General features: G+C 37.8%; 2 protein-coding genes across 7 annotated transcripts in view; one reads left to right on the top strand and one right to left on the bottom strand.

Annotated features, from left to right (window-relative positions):
• Positions 1–11,015, top strand: part of LOC143284476 (uncharacterized) — a 74,585-nt gene extending 63,570 nt beyond the window's left edge. For both annotated transcript variants that reach the window (XM_076591148.1, XM_076591147.1), the window contains one exon: positions 1,424–11,015. The gene's annotated coding sequence lies outside the window, so the exon portion shown is untranslated. The remainder of the gene's footprint in view (positions 1–1,423) is intronic.
• A 1,374-nt stretch (positions 11,016–12,389) lies between these two features.
• Positions 12,390–19,855, bottom strand: part of LOC143284477 (properdin-like) — a 191,757-nt gene continuing 184,291 nt past the window's right edge. For all 5 annotated transcript variants that reach the window (XM_076591150.1, XM_076591152.1, XM_076591149.1 and 2 more), the window contains exon 14: positions 12,390–19,329. In XM_076591150.1, coding sequence (XP_076447265.1) covers positions 19,261–19,329 — 69 coding nt within the window. In that variant the 3' untranslated portion in view covers positions 12,390–19,260. The remainder of the gene's footprint in view (positions 19,330–19,855) is intronic.

Raw genomic sequence — 19,855 nt, 5'->3', positions numbered from 1 at the left:
GAAGATGACTGGTAACTGGTTTGAAAAAGGGAGGGATGGGGGTTGAAATGCCTTTTGATTTATCCAGTTTCTTGTCTTTTCTCTTTTTCTCATGGCAATGTATGGAAGTGTGTGATTTTGTGCATTGTGTGTGTATAACATACATTTGCAAAGAGGAGAATGAGTGAAAATGTTTTGTGACATAGCTTTTTTTCTTCTTCTTCTTCTTTTTTTTTTTTTTTAATACATACATTTTTATAACTAAAAGTAGAAACTTGTAAGATTCATAGCCAAAATGTGTATGTTATGGTGCATGTGAAAATCATGGATAATGGTCAAAATTCACAAAATGATATTATTCTTTTATCTGAAAGTAGAGAGAATTCTGAATAACACACAGAAAACAGAATTCAGGTATCTTTATTAGTTTCTGAGATACATGCATTTGAGTCTCGTGATGATCACAAACGTACTTCTGAGAAAATTGGGGCAAACGAGTTCGCTGTTTCCCACTCTTGATCACCAATTCCCAATGAGAAAACATCAAAATAAAGCACTAATACTTTATATTTCTTTATAATACTTGGAAATTTAATAGAAAAAGAATCATAGAATCTGAATAACCAAAAAACTCAAATTTGATATTTTCACCCCTTGTCACTTTCACAGCGTGTTAGGTGAAATTTACTCCAGCGACTTATCCATGATTTTCGCGTGCGGCATCACATATCATCATTACTGTCGTCGCTGTGTGGCCACTGGGATTTAAAGTCATTGTATTACAAGCACAGTAATGATTTATTGGGCAGTTGGCTTCCTACAATCACATTTTGATGGTGTCTTCCATGGACATTGGCTAGATGGGGAGGGTGGAGCACTGGAATTTTCTTGCCTTGCCAATAGGCAATACATATCCATGTTCCATTCAAGTCAGCCTCAGACATACATTGCATTTCACAATACAGTTGTGTAGATAATTCATTTTACATTTGTAGACATTAAAAGATCACTTAAGCCACTTTTGAGGTTTGAACTTTGTAAATTTGCAAATGAAGTAAAACTTGTTCTCTTTCATTTTTTGCATACTCCAGGAAAGGTTGTGCACCAACACATTGAAGACAAACAAGCCTGACACTGTTATGGAAAAAGAAAACATAATAAAATCAAAGTCTTACATGTATATATATATATATATATATATATATATATATGTGTGTGTGTGTGTGTGTGTGTGTGTGTGTGTGTGTGTGTGTGTGAAGTTGCATGTCACATCATGCATGCACATGCATATGTCATGGGGAAAAAAATCAAAGTCTTACATGTATATGGGTAAAAGTTGCATGTCATATAATGCATGCACATACATGTGTGAAATACCTGCAATCAGTTGAAAAGATTAAGAAAAGAAGACAAATGGAAAAATAAACATTGTTTTCCTTTTCAGATTATCACCAACATCTGTCACTGGCAGAGCAAGGCAAAATGGTTGAGGTGACAATCCAGGGATCAGATCCTAGGCTGGACCCAAACCGACCAGTCTTTATACCAGGTGGGAAATCCAAGCAAGCCAGCGTGAGGGCCAGGAAAAGGCACATCCCTAGCAACATCAAAGTGGTGAAAGCTATCCCATTGGAACCTGCCCTCCAGCCGGGTAGGAGTCTTCCCAGAGATCCAAGACATCCCTTCAGGTCCAACTTGGATGACCTGGATCACACTGAAAAGGAGAATGATACGGAAGATAATTCTTCAGCAGGCACAGATAGTGATGAAAGAGAAGAAGCAGAGGATATGAGACCAGCATCATCAGGGTTTGGTCCAGTTTTGAGCGGAGAAATGGGTGACCCTAGAACTGACTTCAGAATTGATGCAGACCAGAATGAAGGTAGTTTTTTAACAGGGATGATTGAGTTCTGCATGGAAGAAGTGTGTGAGGATGAAGAAAATAGTGGTAAGAAATGTTCAGAAGCTAGTCAACTGGAGCAACATCACAGTTTTTCAGAACTGCTAAAGAACATACCAGAGGAGCAGAGCAGTGTGCCAGTCAACAAAGAAAGTGGATCACAACTTCACTTGGAACAGCTGGAAAACGAATTGGAGCAGCAAAAAAGCATGTCAACCCAGCAAAAAGATGCAGAGCTAGAGAGCTTGACAGGACAAATAAATAACATACCACCACATGTAGACCAGCCAGAACAAAATAGAAGCATGATAGAACAGCCTGGAGATATCAAGCTGCAAGAGTGTCTTACAGAACAGCAAGAAAATAGTACAAAACAGTGTGACAGTAATATAGACATGGAGCAAAGTGAATGCAACTGGCAGCAGGAAGAAAGCAGTTCAGTGCAAGAGGAAAATGGCTCTGGGGTAAAAAATTCAGAGCAACAAGAAAGCCTGAGAGATTTGCAGGGAAACTACTCTGATGGACAAGTGAACAAATTTGATGTGCAAGAAAGCTTGGCAGAGCAGCAAGAAAACTTCACAGAGAAAGAAGTTAACCACTTGAAGCAAGAAGAAAATTCTGAACATAAGGAAAACTGCACAGAGCAGCGAGAAAACGACATGGTTCAGGAAGAAAATGACTCCAAACATCAAGAGAGTTTGAAAGAATTGTCAGAAAACAAACCTGATCAAAAAGGAAATTGCTCAGTTGAGGTTAACAACTCAAAGCAGCAAGAAATGACAGTGGATGTTACTGCTAAGCTGTCAGTTGTAAAGTTGGTTAATGACACTGATAACCATGCAAACATTAGTGCAGATCACCAAACCACCAAAGTCACAACAGAATGTGGGCTGTCCAGTACTTTCAGACTGGGTACTAAATTTGATACTGAAATCACATGCATGTCCAGCAGAACGAAATCGCCAGAACAGCCCTTTCAAGGGACAAGCTTAAACTCTCATGGACTGATTGTCCTTGAAGAAGGAATCTCAAAGTTTTCATTAGATGAAAAGAGCATTATTGATGATGACAGCAGGAGAGGGCAGTCAATATCATCACCAGAAGTTTCAGACGACCTTGTTAATTTGCTTCAAAGGAAACGTCCAGCTTCTTTCAGCAGTGCATTACCAGAGAAAAAAGCTTGCACATCTGTTTCCAGTGAAGCATGTGTCTCAAACAACCGCAAAGAGAGTGGAGTTGAACAACAAAGCTACCATCATTGTGAGTCTTTAAACCAGGAGCTGATTGATGATGTCATGTATTTGGATGAAAACTTCTTCAGTCAAAGCACAGAAAACTCAAACTGTCTCTCTGTCAAGAAACCATCCAGTAAAGCCAGTATATTGAAAACAGAAAGTGAAGAATCAGGAGAATGTAGTTTTTATCCGATAAAAACAATGGCAACACAAGCAGCTGTGGCACCAATCAGTTCCAGTAATACAGTGGAAGTTGTGGAGATTTTGTCCTCATCAGATTACTCGGATCTTGAGGAAGGTGAAATAAGAGACTCACCCCCTAAGGTTCTATTCAGGACACATCTTGAAAAAAAGCCACCTTCCCCATCTGTTGCTAAAAAAGACTCTCTTTCTTCAAAGATTGATCCCTGTAAACAGAAACTGGTGGAGGGTCAGGAAGAAGGTGAAGTGATGGTCACTGGAAACCATACACCACTGACAGGCAGAGTTTCCAGATCTGTATCAGTGGAGGAATTGTCAGCCAACAAGGCTGAATTATCTTCATTCTTGCTGGAAGCAAATACACATAAACTTGCTATGTTTGCTGATAATTTAGAGTCTCCCGAAGGAAAAGGTGCAAGAAACCAGACTCTTCCAGAGAGTACAAAAGTTGAGCACCCCATTCCCAGTGAATCTCTTCAGATAAATGCAGTTACATCTGCAGAGAATACAGAAGATCACCTTCTAAAAGGATCTCAGAAGCAGAGCATCTCAGGTGATTATCATCACCATCAGATACTGTCACTACCGGACAGTCTTGTGTTTGCTGATGATATTAAAACATTACCTCTGTCTGCTCTGATTTTTTCGTCATTAGAGCTTGTTACAAAAGCTGACTTAGAACAGTCTGGTAGTACTGAACACATATCCAACAGTTCATTACAAACAACAAACCCATTTGAAGATGATTGTGATCTGAATAACCAGGCTACAAAAGAGGCTTTACAACAGAGCTTACACAGTTCTGTTTCAGGTAAACTTATGAAATCAGTAGAGTATGCTCCTGTTTCAAATACATATGGCACAGATGTATTGACTTCAAAAGGAAGTGTTTCTCAGCACAGCTCACAGCCATCATCTTGCAGACAGTTTGGAATTTCAGCATCCTGGCCTTCTCAAAGGGTTACAGTTCTGAATTCATCAAATAATTCATTACAGCCACAGAAAACTACTCAGGATGCTGTATCTCAGAATTTAGATTGTCCACCCCTGCGTGTGATGGAGAGTGATGTGAGCCACGGCAAAGCAGATGGTATTGAACATTTTCCCCAAACTGGAACCTCCACAGGGATGCCAGGTACTGTCAGTGTTGAAGGCTCCATGGTGTCAACCGATGTGAACCCTGTTGTCAACCGAGGCGAGTCTATTGGTTCACCCTACAACATCCCCAGCATAGTATCCAGCAGGAGTTCTCCACATTGTGGTGTTGATGGCGGGGTTCCCTATCAAACTGCAGGACCAGTGCACCCAGTACCTCCTCAGATACACATCACTTATCCCCCATATCACTGTATTGAAGCAGCTTCAAGGACTTGTCAAAATGGTGCAAGCCCAAGAATGACTGTGAATAATCACCCGCTCAGTTTCAGTCAAAACAGCTATTTTGATCCAACCAAATCAAGAGTATGGCATGCAGAAAGCCAGAGGCTCCAAGTCACAGAGAATACCAGACATTTGGGTGGAATCAGTGGCACACTTAATTCCAGTCAACAGCAACAGATGAGTGCTGATGGGCACTCCTGTGGATTGTACAACGCTGTGCCTGTGCCTTCCCAGCAGTTCTGTTGGAGCTACACACCAACAGGCAATATGTACCCAATCAATCAGATAGGTGCTTATCAAAGTTTAAGTCAGTCAAATGTGAGTTCTGAGAATCCAGTTTATTTTTTTCACCCGCAAAATTGAAATGCCACATGATTGTCATATATGTATCAGTGAGCAACAAGGGAAAGTGGAGTATTTTAAAGTTACATTAAAAATGAAAGAATCAGGAAAAGAAAAAGGCACAACTTTTTTTTTTCTTATGTTATACAACCATTTCAGCTGTTTCCAACTGATTGTTTCTTTGAAAGTTAGCCATCTAGAAAGATTGGAGTGGTACATATGGAAAATTGACTAGCCGTAAGAAAAATTGAATCAGCAATAAGTGTTTTATGTTTGGATGAGAAATGTTTGGATTTCATCTAAGTGGATTGAGAAGAGCTGTGTCCATTGGCTGAAAGGCTTTTATTCTGAAAACACAGCTCCTGTGAATACCATTTGGTGCATTTATATTGCGGTTAATGAGAATTTAAAAAAGGAAAAAAAAAAGTGATATCAAATGATATGTTCAAAATTAACAATTTGTAAGTGTATCATCTTTGATTAGAATGGATATCTACGCATCTTTTCAAAGTTCCATTTTATTTTTGAGGCTGTGCACACATGGTTGTGTACAAAGCTGTATGCATTCTAGAGAGGAGGAGAGACTGAGAAAAAAAGAAAGTGTGTGTGTGTGTGTGATGTTTGTGATTATCCATTGTTCAATTGAAGTGGAGAGTGCTTAAAAGTTAAACAGTGCTTGATTGCTGAATTAAAAAATGTTTTATTCCATGTTGGTTTTTAGTAGATCAGTGGTATCCAAAACGTTTGTTTGTCCTATTTGCAAGACATTTGTTAGTCGTTATTTGATTGGTGTTAAAGGCTGAACTGTATGATATCAAATTTCAGATAGTTTTTTCTTTCTTTCTTTCTGATGTGATCAGTATTTACCAATTTATTTGATTGCATTCAATGGAGCTGGTCACACCATTCACATGAGGTTTTCTGAAGAGCAGAAAAGCTGATTGCCTATTCTTTACAAGTACAATAGTGATAGATGTTTGCGCTCACTTTTCTCCCGACAAGAACAGCTGTAGAATGCAAAAATGGATGGGCTTATGGCTGCCACAACTTGGTCTGTTTTTATGACTTTGTAAAGGAAATAAAAGAGGCAGACGGTTCAGTGTAGATAATGATATGAAAGAGAGATCAGGGGTTTTGGAAGTGAATGAAGAAGTGATGTACAAAAAGAAGTGAACAACGATGTTTTGCACAGTGTTGTATTTTGTTGTTGTCCAGAATGTGTGCATTTGTCAGTGTACCAGCAGCCTGAACAATCACTAACTCATCCTCCTCTTTTGTCAGCTACCCAAGGGATATACAGCTCCTATAGCATTTCTTCTCATTGTCACTTTGGGTAGTGTTGATCAAATCACTCAGAAGTAGAAATCTGGAAAGTCTGTGTTTGAATTAGATACTGTGTACATAGACAATTTGATGTCATAATGGACAATGAGACAGCGTACTGTATAATGATGTGGCTCTTTCCTTGATGGACGACCACTTGAGTTTTACAAATGTAATGCCTTCAGTTTGAATAATTTTGTGGAAAGACATTTGTTAACAAGTACAAGCTCAGAGTAAGTCATTGTCAGTTTTTCCTTCTGCTTAATATGATGAAGAAACTGAATTGGGTTCATGAGCAGTTCACCTGTGAGTGTGTGATGGTAAAATTGTAGGTGCTGCTGCTCTGAATGATGGTGCAAGAATTGTTGAATGCAGTTTGTAATGTATGTTAAATGGCTACTAAAGGAGATGTGATGGTTATGAACACTTGAACAAACTTTCTGTAGGTGTGATATGATGGTGGTTATGGTATGTTTCTCTTTTCCCAACATGATACGTTTTTCAGTAGTTATCTGTGCTGGCTTTTATTTTGAAACAATGTAATTGCAAAATGGTACATTGAAAAATACATACTTGATGTGATTACTGTGATTAATAATTTGATGTAATGTCAGCAGCTGGATATTTTGTAGTTTAGATTTGCATAGCAGTCGTTTATTCTGAACATTAATTAATGCATTGCCCCAGGTATAATATGATGATAATTATTGCAGATGTTAAGTGTATTTGTGCATTTTTTAATCATCAGCAGTATGTGAGTGTATGAATGCATGCAAGCTTGTCCTTACATATGTATATTTGTACTTTAAATATATTGTGAAGCTGTTGCCTATTTTTACATGCAACATTTTGAATCTTGATTGATTAGTCTTATATGTGTCATCATTTATCATTTTTAACACACCAGGGGTATTCTTCAGTAATACGACCACTCTTGAAAAATTCAGAAAAAGAAACTTCCACTTTTTATTGTTTTGTTTTTTCTGCCTTTTTGACCCATTTCTCAGAAATTCCTTGTGCATGTTCCATTGACAGTTCTCAGATGGACTGGAGTTGGGAGTATATCATAAAAGACTGGCATAGGCACATTCCTGGTCTGCAGTGTTGTTTGCCATCATGCCCTTTTATTTCCATGGACTGGTTTGGGGACAAGAAGTGCTTTTTTCTTTATTTGTTCTGTATTGTGGAAGGATAAAGTAAGCAGAATGACTGGCTCTTCCAGAACAACCTGGGTTATGCCTCAACAGGTTAGTTGTGTAGCTAAATATCTTGAAGGTTGAATTTAACAGTTTGTTTCGTTTCTGTTGTGACATGAAGATGTGTATAGATTTATTCATTATTGACATGTTCTTAACATTAAAATTTAAATGTTATTTTTTAACTTTGTGCTGTTTATTTCCTTGTGTTGATGTTGACAGCCTCGATGCTACCTTTGTGGTTGCTGGGCATTAAACAATAATTGAGTAAAAAGAAGGGAGTATGAAGGTCAACAGTATCAGTCTATTTTCAGTAGCAAAATTTGCTGAATGTGTGAAAGCTTGGTCTACTCTGTTTCAAGAGGTATGATATGGGAATATACAAAAGGGAACAAAGTGTTATGCGGATATGATCAGTAAGTAGAGGAATAGGTCATATCATTGATCATGTTGATGTTGATGCGCAGATGATAGGTGAATATTGCTCATTGTGAGACAGCACTCTCGTCAGCAGTTTACTTTATTGGATCTTCAGGGATTCCACCACCATTAAATATATTGAAGATGCTGCTTTGTCTATATACATTGATCTCTTTTTTCTTAATCTGTCCGTGCAGAATACTGCTTAGGTAACAAATATTAAAAATGTAATGAAGTATGTGTGATATACTACAGAAACTTCATTTATTTATTATTTTTTATAACTTAAAACAGATGCTTTTATTGGTCAACTCACGCTAGTCAGGTGAGCATGTGTATGATTCATTGTTGATGTGAAAGTATTCATATTGCTCTGGTCAGGTGGATAGGTGTGTTTCATTTGTTACTTTTTAGCAAGTAAAAAGGTTCAGGTGGATAAAAAAAAATGTGACAAACAAAATTACACAATATTTTTGCTGTTTACCTTTTCTCGTCAAATTGGAATCCACGTTGGCCATTCTATCTTCTCCTGGTTCTCTTTTGGTCTGTTCTGTGTATCTTTTATTCATTTTGAAAAAAAACATTATTTTAACGCACTCGGGACGACAAGTTTTCTGCCTTGCTTTTCCCCACAGACGGCCCATTTGTAAGGGTTTGGAAAAAAAATACAAAAAATACAAAATACTGTGTAAGAAAATGAAACTTTCAGAACTGGTTTATTACGTGTTGAGCTATTACATATAAAAAAAATCAAATTTCTCATCTTATTTTTACAGTTTTGCCATATGTAGAAAATACTGCCAATTTTTCACCCCGAATCACCATACCCATGCTCGCTTTCTGCATTAAATTCGCTTTCTTCTTCGTCATCATCCACCTCTTCAATGTCCGACCCTTCAGTTTGTAGCATTTCAAGTACTTCGGCAACCCTAAAACATTGCCGTCACTGCCTTGTTCGCTTCGCAACATTCTGAGAAGAGGCCGCTTTGCTAACAGGCTGGTACGCGAGCAGACGACCGGTCAGTGACTTTGTCAGTGTGTGTGTGAGACAGGCCACACATCCCAGACTAACCAATCATACTGTTCGATTGTGGAGTGACCCAGAATAGCGCACTCTGCGTGGCTAATCACAAAATCACGTGTACAGCGCATGATGGAATTTTACTTTCGGAGAATGCTATTCCATTCCTTCGTCCGAAACCGAATACGTTTTGTGTAGGAATGCGTGAGCATTCCTTCGTCCGGAAAGAGTTAAGGAAGATTGATTTTGAATTATATCTCTTTTCACATCTGAACAAGACCTATAGAGGGAGGCACTGCAAATGAGATTTTATGACATCTTACAAGGAATATGTACTTGGAATCCACCCATTGCCTGTCATGGTCAGAGAGAGGAAGGATTTGTTTCCATACAAGGCACATTGAAATTGTGTTTTCACTATGTGGATAATACAACCACAGGCGTTCATGCATGCACACTCATGCATGCACATCTCTTTAAAAAAGCAGTTTTGGCAGTCTTTCATCCTTTATACATTGCTGGAAGGTTGACATTGACATAAACTGATATAGTGTGTTTTAGGGAGAGAGAGTTGAATAGGTTTCTATGTCAGTGTTTCAAAAAAAGATATTACAAAATGGACACCAGCTGAGAGGAAAGCAAGTCATAATTTGAATTATGTCATTTCAAACCTCCCTACTTTTCAGCTGCAATTATCACCTTGCCTCATGTTATTACTACTGATGTCCTAATTTTTGTGGTAGTGCTTTGTTGTGAAAGTTGATTTCATTAGAGATGTGAGACTGAAATGGGCAAGGAATCATTTTCATCCGTTCCCATTGTCTGCACCATTGTCTGCATTGCCAGCAACAACAAAAATCTTTGTGCGTTCAGAATAATCTTTGTGCGTTCAGAATAAGTATTCTGTTATATGTAGCATTAATGATGATGATATGATTTGGTTATGTGCTAGAGTTGTCTGTTGGGGAAGGGAAAGCTTAATCTTTAGTGTGAATGTTTTTGCTTGTTCACAGAGAGAGAGAGAGGTTGAAAAGAAAAAAAACAGCATGTTTTCTTATGAGAAAACCATACTGCAGTTGTTTTGTATGTACCCATATTGCCACAGTAAACTGGATAATGCCCTTCCCCTCCCTCCCCTGCTCTGTCATATTCTCATCCCATGGTTTGAATAACTGATGATGAGCAAATGGGTAACAATTCAGTGCAAAGTATCCCTCAACTCTTCTACTGTCTTTGTGAAGGATGTAGTGTTTGTCTTATCAATTCTCCTCTCAGAACTGTGATCCACAAGTGAAACGTTTGTGATAAATTCCACATGTTTTCCGATATGATCACACATTGTTTTATTGCATGTATATTCAGAAGGCACCAAGTTGTTCAGCTTCTGTCTCCTATTTCAACAAGAGATTGTTTTGTGATCTTGTGTGTGATGTGAAGGAGATTATTTTGTGATCTTTGTGTGTGTGTGTGTGTGTGCTAGCAGATTTTTCTATTTCAGTAAGAGGTGGTCTTTCATGGTATGTGTGTTGATTGGAAAATTGGTTTCTGTGTAAGAACTATAAAATCAAACTGTCCTTTGCGTAAGTATTGATTATCAATCACTTTGTCAGGAAATGTGTCTGCACATTGATTCTCTGTAGTGTGAATGTCAAGTGCAATTATGCGTGTATTTATGTTTTGATGTCAGAAGACCCCTTTTTTTTCCTTTTTTTTTAAATCTAAGGATTATTCCTTTTCATTGCTGTAAGAGTAGTTTTAGTCAAAAATATGTGAACTGTCTTGTAATTTATGGAAATTGTCTAGGAACAAATGAGGGGGGTCCAATTCTTTTTCTTCAGGAAATAAATGTCCTTTCAAAATAGTACAAGTCCTTGTTAATGTTTTTAACATTAAAAATGCTGTTCCAGTGAGTTCAAAACAAAAGTGACACAATATACATTGTGTTCTGGTTCAGTCCGAGAACACCACAGGAAAATGTTTTGCTTCAATTATCAAGGATTTTTGTTGTTGTTGACATTCATGGACAAATCCTTACCAACCAAATGAAAAGAAATGAATTCCTTGTTATATATATATATATATATATATATATATATATATATATATCCTTTTATTTGGCCAGAGTTTGATTGCAAAGATAGTGGAGTTCACTGTAGGCTAGTTCAGTTGATTTGGTTTTGCTATGTTTAAAACTTGGAGATTTATGTGAGTGAAAACACTTTATCATTTTCAGGTAAATATTTCCCAGGTTTGGGTAGACCAGCAGAATTCATTTGTAATGCCATACCTATGATATGGGCTATGGCAAATTTTAAGAATAGTTTTACATTTTTTCTTAGTTTCAGTGGAGATTTGAATGCCTGATGATTTTGCTGTGACTGTTTGGCAATGTGAAGTTGCCCTCCCCCCACTTCCAGAAACTAAAATTTGTATATTTATTTTGATATTTCCCATTTTATTTGCTTTTGTTTCATTTTCCTCATATTTAGCAGAAGTGTTGCTGCCTTAGTTTATGGATTATTCATTTCAGTGCTGCTGTTTTTTCCTTATAATTTCCAGCCTAAGGTCAAGTTGAATTTTGTAAAATGCATTTGCTGTACAGTTTTAATATCAAAATTTGAATTTGTTAAGACAGACTGTGTATGCATTTTGCCCCTGATCGTTCCCCTTCCATATACAAATTCATTTAGTAGTACACTGGTTAAAGATTTCCTGGTTAATGGAAGTGAAATGTTATGTATGCTCTATTCCTAACAGTATGGTGAGCTCTTCATGAATGTATTTAACACCAATGTGAATAATTAAAACATTTTAAACCTCTGTAAGTGGATGATGAAGCAAGGGGTGGGGTTATGGACAACAGAAGATATACTTTTTGTTTGAAATTCATGGAATGTTATTTTAATTTACTGTTTGTTGCCCATTTTTCTACACAAAACTGCAATGCATGTCCAAAGATGGAAAGTGTTCACAGACTGTTTCTGAAATATCTTTCCTCACTCAGACGTGAATGTTAAGTTAAATTCAGACTGGCGTCTTGTGGAGGAAAAAACCTCTTTCATGGTACTTCGGTTTTATTTTTGCATAATTTTGCTGCATATCATTTGTGTTTCATGCTTTTTTGTGAAGTCAGTCATGCGCAATTCTTGTGAATGACAATTTGTATATTGCACACTGTATATATGTTGTGAGCTTTTGTGCTTTATGGTATGTTTTTGACCATTACATAATCATGGAGTCAGTTTGGTTGCAAATAAAACCCTGTCTTCAGACTGTCAGTGCTTTGGAGAAGATGACAACACCCAGAATCATTGACAATGTCTACTCAGTACACTTTCATAATTTATTATATGCTTGAAACATTTAATCAAAGCAAGTAAATACAAGGTACAACAAAGAAACAAAATTTTATATTCATTCACAAGTGTAAGATGAACAGTCACATTAAACAGGCATTTTTGGAAATGAATCTTACAACAATCAAGAGCCTAGCCTGTCTTCTTCCTGCAGTTCTGACCATCAGTGAGCTCCATCCCATAGTTCCTGCAGCCAGGAGCGAGTCGATTGGCTAGGTGTGGCTCCAAATGGTGCTCTAGCTTTTCTCCAGGTCCTCAATATAGTTTGTACAGTGTTTGCGCAGTTGCATGTTCAAATTCAACCAAAACACTGTACCTTGAGACAAGCTGGTCATTCTTATCTCTTAATTTTCTTACATATTTCCACTTCTTGATTTAAACTGGCTCTGGAAGTGGGTTGATGGCTGGAACTGATTCTGCATGACACTAATCTTTAAAAATACCTGTGACTTTTCATGGTAGCTGAAGATGGGCATTAGTGCATAAGTAATGGTTTCAGGTCTTTAGAAAAAAAATAACTATTCCTGCTTGTCCAAAGTGTATAGTAATTCCTTTTGAAAATATTCTCAGTGCAGAAGAAACTTCCTTTCTTTTTGATGGAACCACTTTTATTCTTTAAAGGTGGTGGTGACATGTTAATTTTCAACTATGTGTAAACAATTTGACTCGACTGCAAACAGAATGAGAGTGTCTGTGATAAACTTAAATGTTAGCATTCACTCAGAATTAGATACAGCAAATGGCATAGCAGGGTTCAAACAGGTTTCAAGTCAGTCATATAAATCTTATTAAAAAAAAGAAGTTTGCTGTTTTTGCATCCCATATTGGTGAAATGCTGTTCATCACCATGTCAGATGTGGCAGGAGGAGAGGCAGCTAACATTTTTTTTTTTAAATCTACAACTCCTAGACATAACGATATATTTTCTAACCAAACATATTGATCTGTGCTACAGCCTATTGGTTAATGTGCTCGGGCTCTCTAAGGGTCCTGGGCAGCCTGGGTTCAAATCCAGGTAGTGCCTGTAGGGTGAAGGTGTTCAGGAAAAAAATTCTCCCAGGTCAACATACATGCAGACCTGCTAGTGTCTAAGCCCCCTTCATGTGTAGGACATGCAAGCCTGTAAAAGGAGGGGAGGGAGGAAGTGGCCAACATAAGTAGGGGAGGCAGGGAAGGAGGGAGTGGCCAGTGAAGTGGAGGAAATGGTCAGTCCCAGCTGAAGGACAGCAGAAAACTAGCAGCCTGAGGCTTCTCAGGATTTGGATCACTGCTCTTTTGGGGTCTCTGAAGCCCCCACCTCCTTTCCCCCATGCCCCCTTCGCTCCTCCTATGTTGTGGTCCTGAAGCCCCATTTTCTCTAAACAACTGAGGCAGAAGCAGTTTGCGGTGTCATCAGCTATGCTTGATTTTGGCTCCACCTTGCCCCCACTCCAACCCAGATGGTTGGGGAAGGGGTTAAGACAAAATCGTTAAGCTGACAACATACAGCAGACTTCTTTGGTACAGAGAAAATGGGGCTTCAGAACCACCACATGGAGAAGAGGCCCCTGATGAATGGGTGATGTAAAACTCTGAAGCCTCATTTATAACTGTCTTCACCCTACGCACAGCTAAGTAACTATTAACTTTCAATACTGCCAAATAACTTATGCATAGCTATACTTAACAGTACTGACAAATGCTGTTTGTTTGAAAATTTCCTAAGGCCATGTAAAGACTGCCCAACTGAAAAGTCAACCACATTAAACACAAAACGGTGATCTTGCAGGGAAGGGGATGGAACCCTATATACATGACATTTTAACTATTCTATTCTGGAGACAAATATTTAAAACTGGGTTGTGCTGAGAATGTCAGCCTTTCCACTTAATTATCCCAGATTACCCCCCAAAATTGTAAAAAAAAAAAAATTCAGTCACAAAAAGGCCATTTACGCAAATAACACTGAAGAATGGACAGCTAGTGCCCATCCGTATGTTGGCAATATCACTACCAAATCGCCAGAGCACATTGGCACAAATAGTAAACCACAGATTGTGGAAAAGATATGTCTTGTCGGGGCCTAGGAAGGCAGAAAAAGCAGACAAGCAGTAAAACAAAAAGAAAAGAGGAGATTCCTAGCACAGAATTTCCAGAAGGCTGGGATGCTTTCAAAATTGAAAGATCAAAGGCATCCCACAGGGGGGGCTTGTCCAAATAACAGCGTACTTGATAGCAAGTCAAAAACAAGGATCAGGAATTGATTCTCTGTTTCACCAGATCGTAACCTACTTTCGTTAGTATCCTGGGCACATGGGATGATAGTCATGTCAGTCTATGATCATCAGAACAGCAGAGGACGCAACTGTTGTCCTATCTGGGCTAGAATTTGATTACAGTGGAGTGTGTTGCCCAAATTACATCCCCACTCTCTTGGCCAAGAGGGTTTTAGTACAGTCAGCACTGGGATGGTTCCCAAAAGGCCAGCAAGCCCCCAAGGCTACAGCACTAAGAGCCAGTGCAATCTTGCCTCCCAGTTTTAGTGTCATAGTCCTTCTCATAAGACTAAACTGTAAATTACCACTTTGCAATGGAGAAACCATTTATTATACAGCTCTTACTTTGCTGTTGGACCAACTGTAAGCTTATGTCAATCTGTGATATAAAGTGGGCTTTTGGCCTAGGATAAAAGTTCAAGCCACCTATAATTCCTTACATCCTAAATGTAATTTCATTGGGCTTATGTACTATGAAGGACAACTTGAATTTCCAAACTTACCACCAGTACTCGTCTCCACATCAGCAAGCACCTTCATGGCACTGCAAAACGTGTGTAACTGAACCAGCAGTATCTGAACTTTATTTTCCCTCAGTTAATGGTCAGCCCCCTCTTTCACCATTTAGACTAAAACACTGCCACAGTTCCTCTGGACCTAAACCTAGCTGACTGCACAGGATCCTGTAACTGTAAGGGCTGATAGCATCAAAAACCATCAATTAAAACCAGGTCCCTTATAAGGGCTGGTAACATGACACACCAAAGTAAAACCAGGTCCCTTATTAGGGCCAGTAATGCCAAAAACCTTCGAAAGTCCATATCAGGGCTGTAGACATGTCAAACAAACCATGAAGTAAAACAGGTTGAACAGAAAAACTTTACAACTTGAGAGGGGTTGAGGGGGCAGGTCCTAAAGGGAAAAGTTGAGCACTATTGATCATATTACCATTTTGCTGTAGGCCATCCTGTCTTAGAGGCTTTGAAGACATGAGAAAAAACTACACTCATTGTTATGCAGTGCAACAAAAATAACGTTCACAAAAAAAAAGAGAAACATTTTCTGGCCATCAAAAGTGGCCATTGAATTCAGAGGCAAAAGAAAGGTGTTCTTAAAATAGAATAAATATATCTAGGACCTCGAGGGCGGAAAATGACAGAACAAAGAACCTGATGGAAAAGGGTAATTTGTGACAATTTCCAGAGGGTTTGGATAAAATTAACACTGAAAAAGCGCATGGCATCCCAACAAACCTCGCCATACCACAAAAGGCTACAGACATTTATTAGAACCACAAACACCTCCATTTTTGGGAAGGAGCTTTTTTGAGTGGGACAGAAATCAAACCAACCAGAAAACAAAGAAAGAAACCCACGAAAAGATTGATAAATTCTGAATGCTGACATACATCTTGTTCATCCGAACAGCTGTAGGGGACACTGCAAAGATGTTGAATTACACCTCCACGAAAAAACCTAGAAGCTTCAGCATACAAAAGGATCCATTCTTAAAGCAAAGCAACTTAACCAAAATGTCCATCATATGACATGAGTTGTCTACATCAACAGGTGTGACCAGTAAACCACCCCATTTCCCTTTAAAGACAAGTGAAATGACTGAACATCTGAAAGGTTTTCCTTTTTTTAAATTTTTTTTTAATCTATTTTATTTTCATTACAGCATTATCTTCCCAACGAGATTTGCAGGTTTTCATTATTTCCTTACCGTTCTTCAGACATTTTCCTGCATCTCAAGAATAAGATGACTAAAATATACGTGCAAAGTTTCAGGGAATAAAGTGATTGAGACATCAATATTGATTGAGGAGAGATGCTGAGTATAGAGAGATGAGCATGCTTTACAAAATTAGCAAAACTATTTACAGCTGTGCTGTTATGAACTGAAGTCATCACTGTAAATATTCAGCATGGAGTTTACTAACAAAACAACAACAACAAAAATGGTGCAGAAAGCTTTGCTTTCAAGACCTTTACAAAGTGCATGTTCTTGACACCAAGAAGCAATACTTTACACTTTAAATCTCCAAGGCTTTCCTATCATCTTTCCCAGATTTTGTCTAGTATTTCCACCAGAGCCACCATCAAGACCCTGTGCTTAGATATTCTTTGAATTCAGCTCCAATTGCTATAGAATTACTGTGTTTGCTCAAGAATACCAATTATTGCTTTGTCATTGTCAATCACATCAAAATATGGTAATTTAAAAAGCAGATATCTGGGGTGTGTCTACATTAAGAGTTATTAAAGCAGATACCTGGGGTGTATCTTTGAAATACGTTAGGATCTGGAAGATGTCTCAGCCTTTAATTTCTGAATGTTTACTTCTTTTTTTCCCAGTTTTTCAAATATGTTAGAAGTTATAATCTGATTTTCTGTCTTCTTCAGTGGGTTCCGGTCATTATCAGTACCTGGGGAGGAATACTCGTATTCAAAATATACATAATATAACTAACAATGAGCAGAGTGCTGCAACATGCATGCTTTTTTTTTTCTTTTTCTGTTATCAACTGGTCATCAGTGTTGTCCAGATGGTACAGAATTTAAGTATGTGCACATAACATGGTGGATTGATTAAAATTCAGGTACTGGTCTATGTAATATCACACATATCAAACTCTCAGTTGAGATACCTTTTGACACACTGGAACATTTCCTCCATAAAAAAAACCCTGCCAAATCACAAACCATTACATGACACCACTTTTTGAATTTTGAATTTGACCACAGCACGGGCATTCAACTGTGAACATTTATTCTTCGAGATTATCCACCATCTGTACAAATGACTACCTGGGGACCGAAACATTAACACTTCTAAGCAGTACTGCACCCAAAAAATGGATATTCAAGATACCCCTTCCCTGCTGATGACAAAAAGGCTTGATGATAAAGGGCAAAATTTCACTACTGAAACCAGCCAGGAAAATCTATGTGAAGATCATGCAAGAGAAACTGTCACATGATTTGCTTCCAAGTGTAGAGAACAGCACACTTCACCTGAACAATGCCTGAGACTAGAAACTGGCCTTTACAAAACAAAAAGCAAAACAAAACAAAAAACCCACCCTGATTCAGCATAATTAAGTTCTTTTTATATACCAAGAAAAGAACATGTTCAAAATTGTTCAACACTGGTTGTGCACATCCATGTGTTTTACCATTTTCTTGTTCTTCCCCCTTCACAAAATGAAGGCAAAAAGGAAATAGAAATGTAATCAATCGCAAATATTTACAATTAAAGTGATCACTCACACCCAAAATTGCTTACTCACGAAGATATATCAGATACTCAACTAAGTATTGGTTATTTACCACAGTACTCAGCACTGAAGAATTTTATCCATCAAGATTCTGTGCACTGTGAGTATGACCCTCTTAATACCCTGAACTAAAAACATGGGTGTGTGGGTGGTACACCTGAGTTACTGGTTCTTTGTTGGCTTAATGAATTGTTAACCATCATGGTTACTGTGTTTATTTCATTTTTTATACCTTACATTCACACAAAAGTGCGCTTTTAATTGCTACTATCCTTGAAAAACGATCTTCAAGAAGTGAACTGGTTTCTCAGTACTTCAAGACTGATTACAATGATACTCTGCAAGGAAAAAAAAAATGAGCCAGAGGAGGATGTGAAATGGAAATAATATCAATTTGTACTTTTGTCTGATCACATAACATGTTTCAAATGATGAAGCCATGCTGGTAAGGAAATGCTCTTACAGGATCAAGAACACAATTTTACACAGAACAGTTAGCACATAAGTGTTTGTGGACGGGTGTGAAACACATGACATCAAAAGGAATGTTAAAATTTCGAGATTTTTATCCAGTCAAACTTTTCCATTTCAAAGTTTATGACTGGATGTAAAAATGGGCTGAAATGTTAATGGTTAATAATTATGAAGCTGAAGATAAAATATATAAGCACATATTTATGAGCTTATCAAAATTTGGTGCCTCAAACAAAACATTACCAACTGTAACTTGACCATCGTATATACAATTAAAAAAAAAAAAAATCTTGACACGATATTCCTTCCATAAATCTGTTCTTTTGCAGCTAAAAGACCAGCTGCATGCACATGCATTCTCCACGAGTTCCATCAATACCAGAGTCCACTGTACAGTGACGATTACTGTGGCCAGTTCAAGCCACACCACTTTTCCCATCCATGATACCAAGAAAAAGACATTCTGCTTGCAGACAGAGAAGTCCTAAAATCCATTTTGTTCTTTTAAGCCACTGTGTGAAGTACACATACATTTATTCTTAACAGTGGGAGAAGACTTGAAACCCAATTTGTTAATTAAAAAAAAAATTTGTCAAGACAACTTTAATCCCTTTTTTTTTTCTTCGAGTGAGTTTGTTTTTGTCACATGTTGATAAAGAAGCTTCTGTTATTCAATTTTAGTTCTTCAAGTGAGTTTGTTTTTGTAACATGTTGACAAAGAAGCTTAAGTTATGTTTGTAAGCACACACACAAAAAAGATGCTTTAACAAAATGAAAATTTATGGTATTCATGGAGTTGAATGGATGATGTCCAAGTCACCGTCAAACCTGCTGTCAAGTTGTAGGCTGCTGCAAACAAGGTTGCCGACTGACAGATATGGAGGCTTCCAGTCAGTTGTTATTGTTCACTGGGTTTTTGGGCTCTAGATTCTTTTTGCCTTCCACGTCTGTCATTTTCCTCTTCTTCCTGCAATAACACAAAAGATACGTCACTGTTATCTTTTTAACTTATATATTGACTGATTTTCAAATTATAACAGATCAACTGTGTGATGTCAGATAAATGAATAAATAAAGCCCAATTGGTATGATCTGATTTTATGAATACCAAATGAACTGGTTTTAGATGGTGGTTCTACAACAATTTGACATCAATACATAAAAGCTGAGATTTCATTGCAAGAGAATAAATGAAAATATATAATTTTGTATATGCACTTTTGGGGTGTGGGGTAAAGAGATACTAAACGCAAAATAAAGGGTTAGCCAGTCTTTGAAGCTGATCACAGGTCAGGACACTGGCCATCATGTCACACAATAAGGTGCCTCCCACCTTATTCATGCTCTGAACTGCATTGACTTGTTCCATTTCCTTCAACTTGTCAGGGACAGGTGGTGCATGAAACATGTAGTCAGATTTCATGACAGCTTACCAAGAGGCTGCCAGTTATCTGGTTCCATGCTGGCAATCAAGCAATCCATTTACTCTTTGT

Source organism: Babylonia areolata, chromosome 8, assembly GCF_041734735.1.
Source record: "Babylonia areolata isolate BAREFJ2019XMU chromosome 8, ASM4173473v1, whole genome shotgun sequence".
NCBI classification, from domain to species: Eukaryota; Metazoa; Mollusca; class Gastropoda; order Neogastropoda; family Buccinidae; genus Babylonia; species Babylonia areolata.
This window is presented reverse-complemented; position numbering and strand designations above follow the sequence as displayed.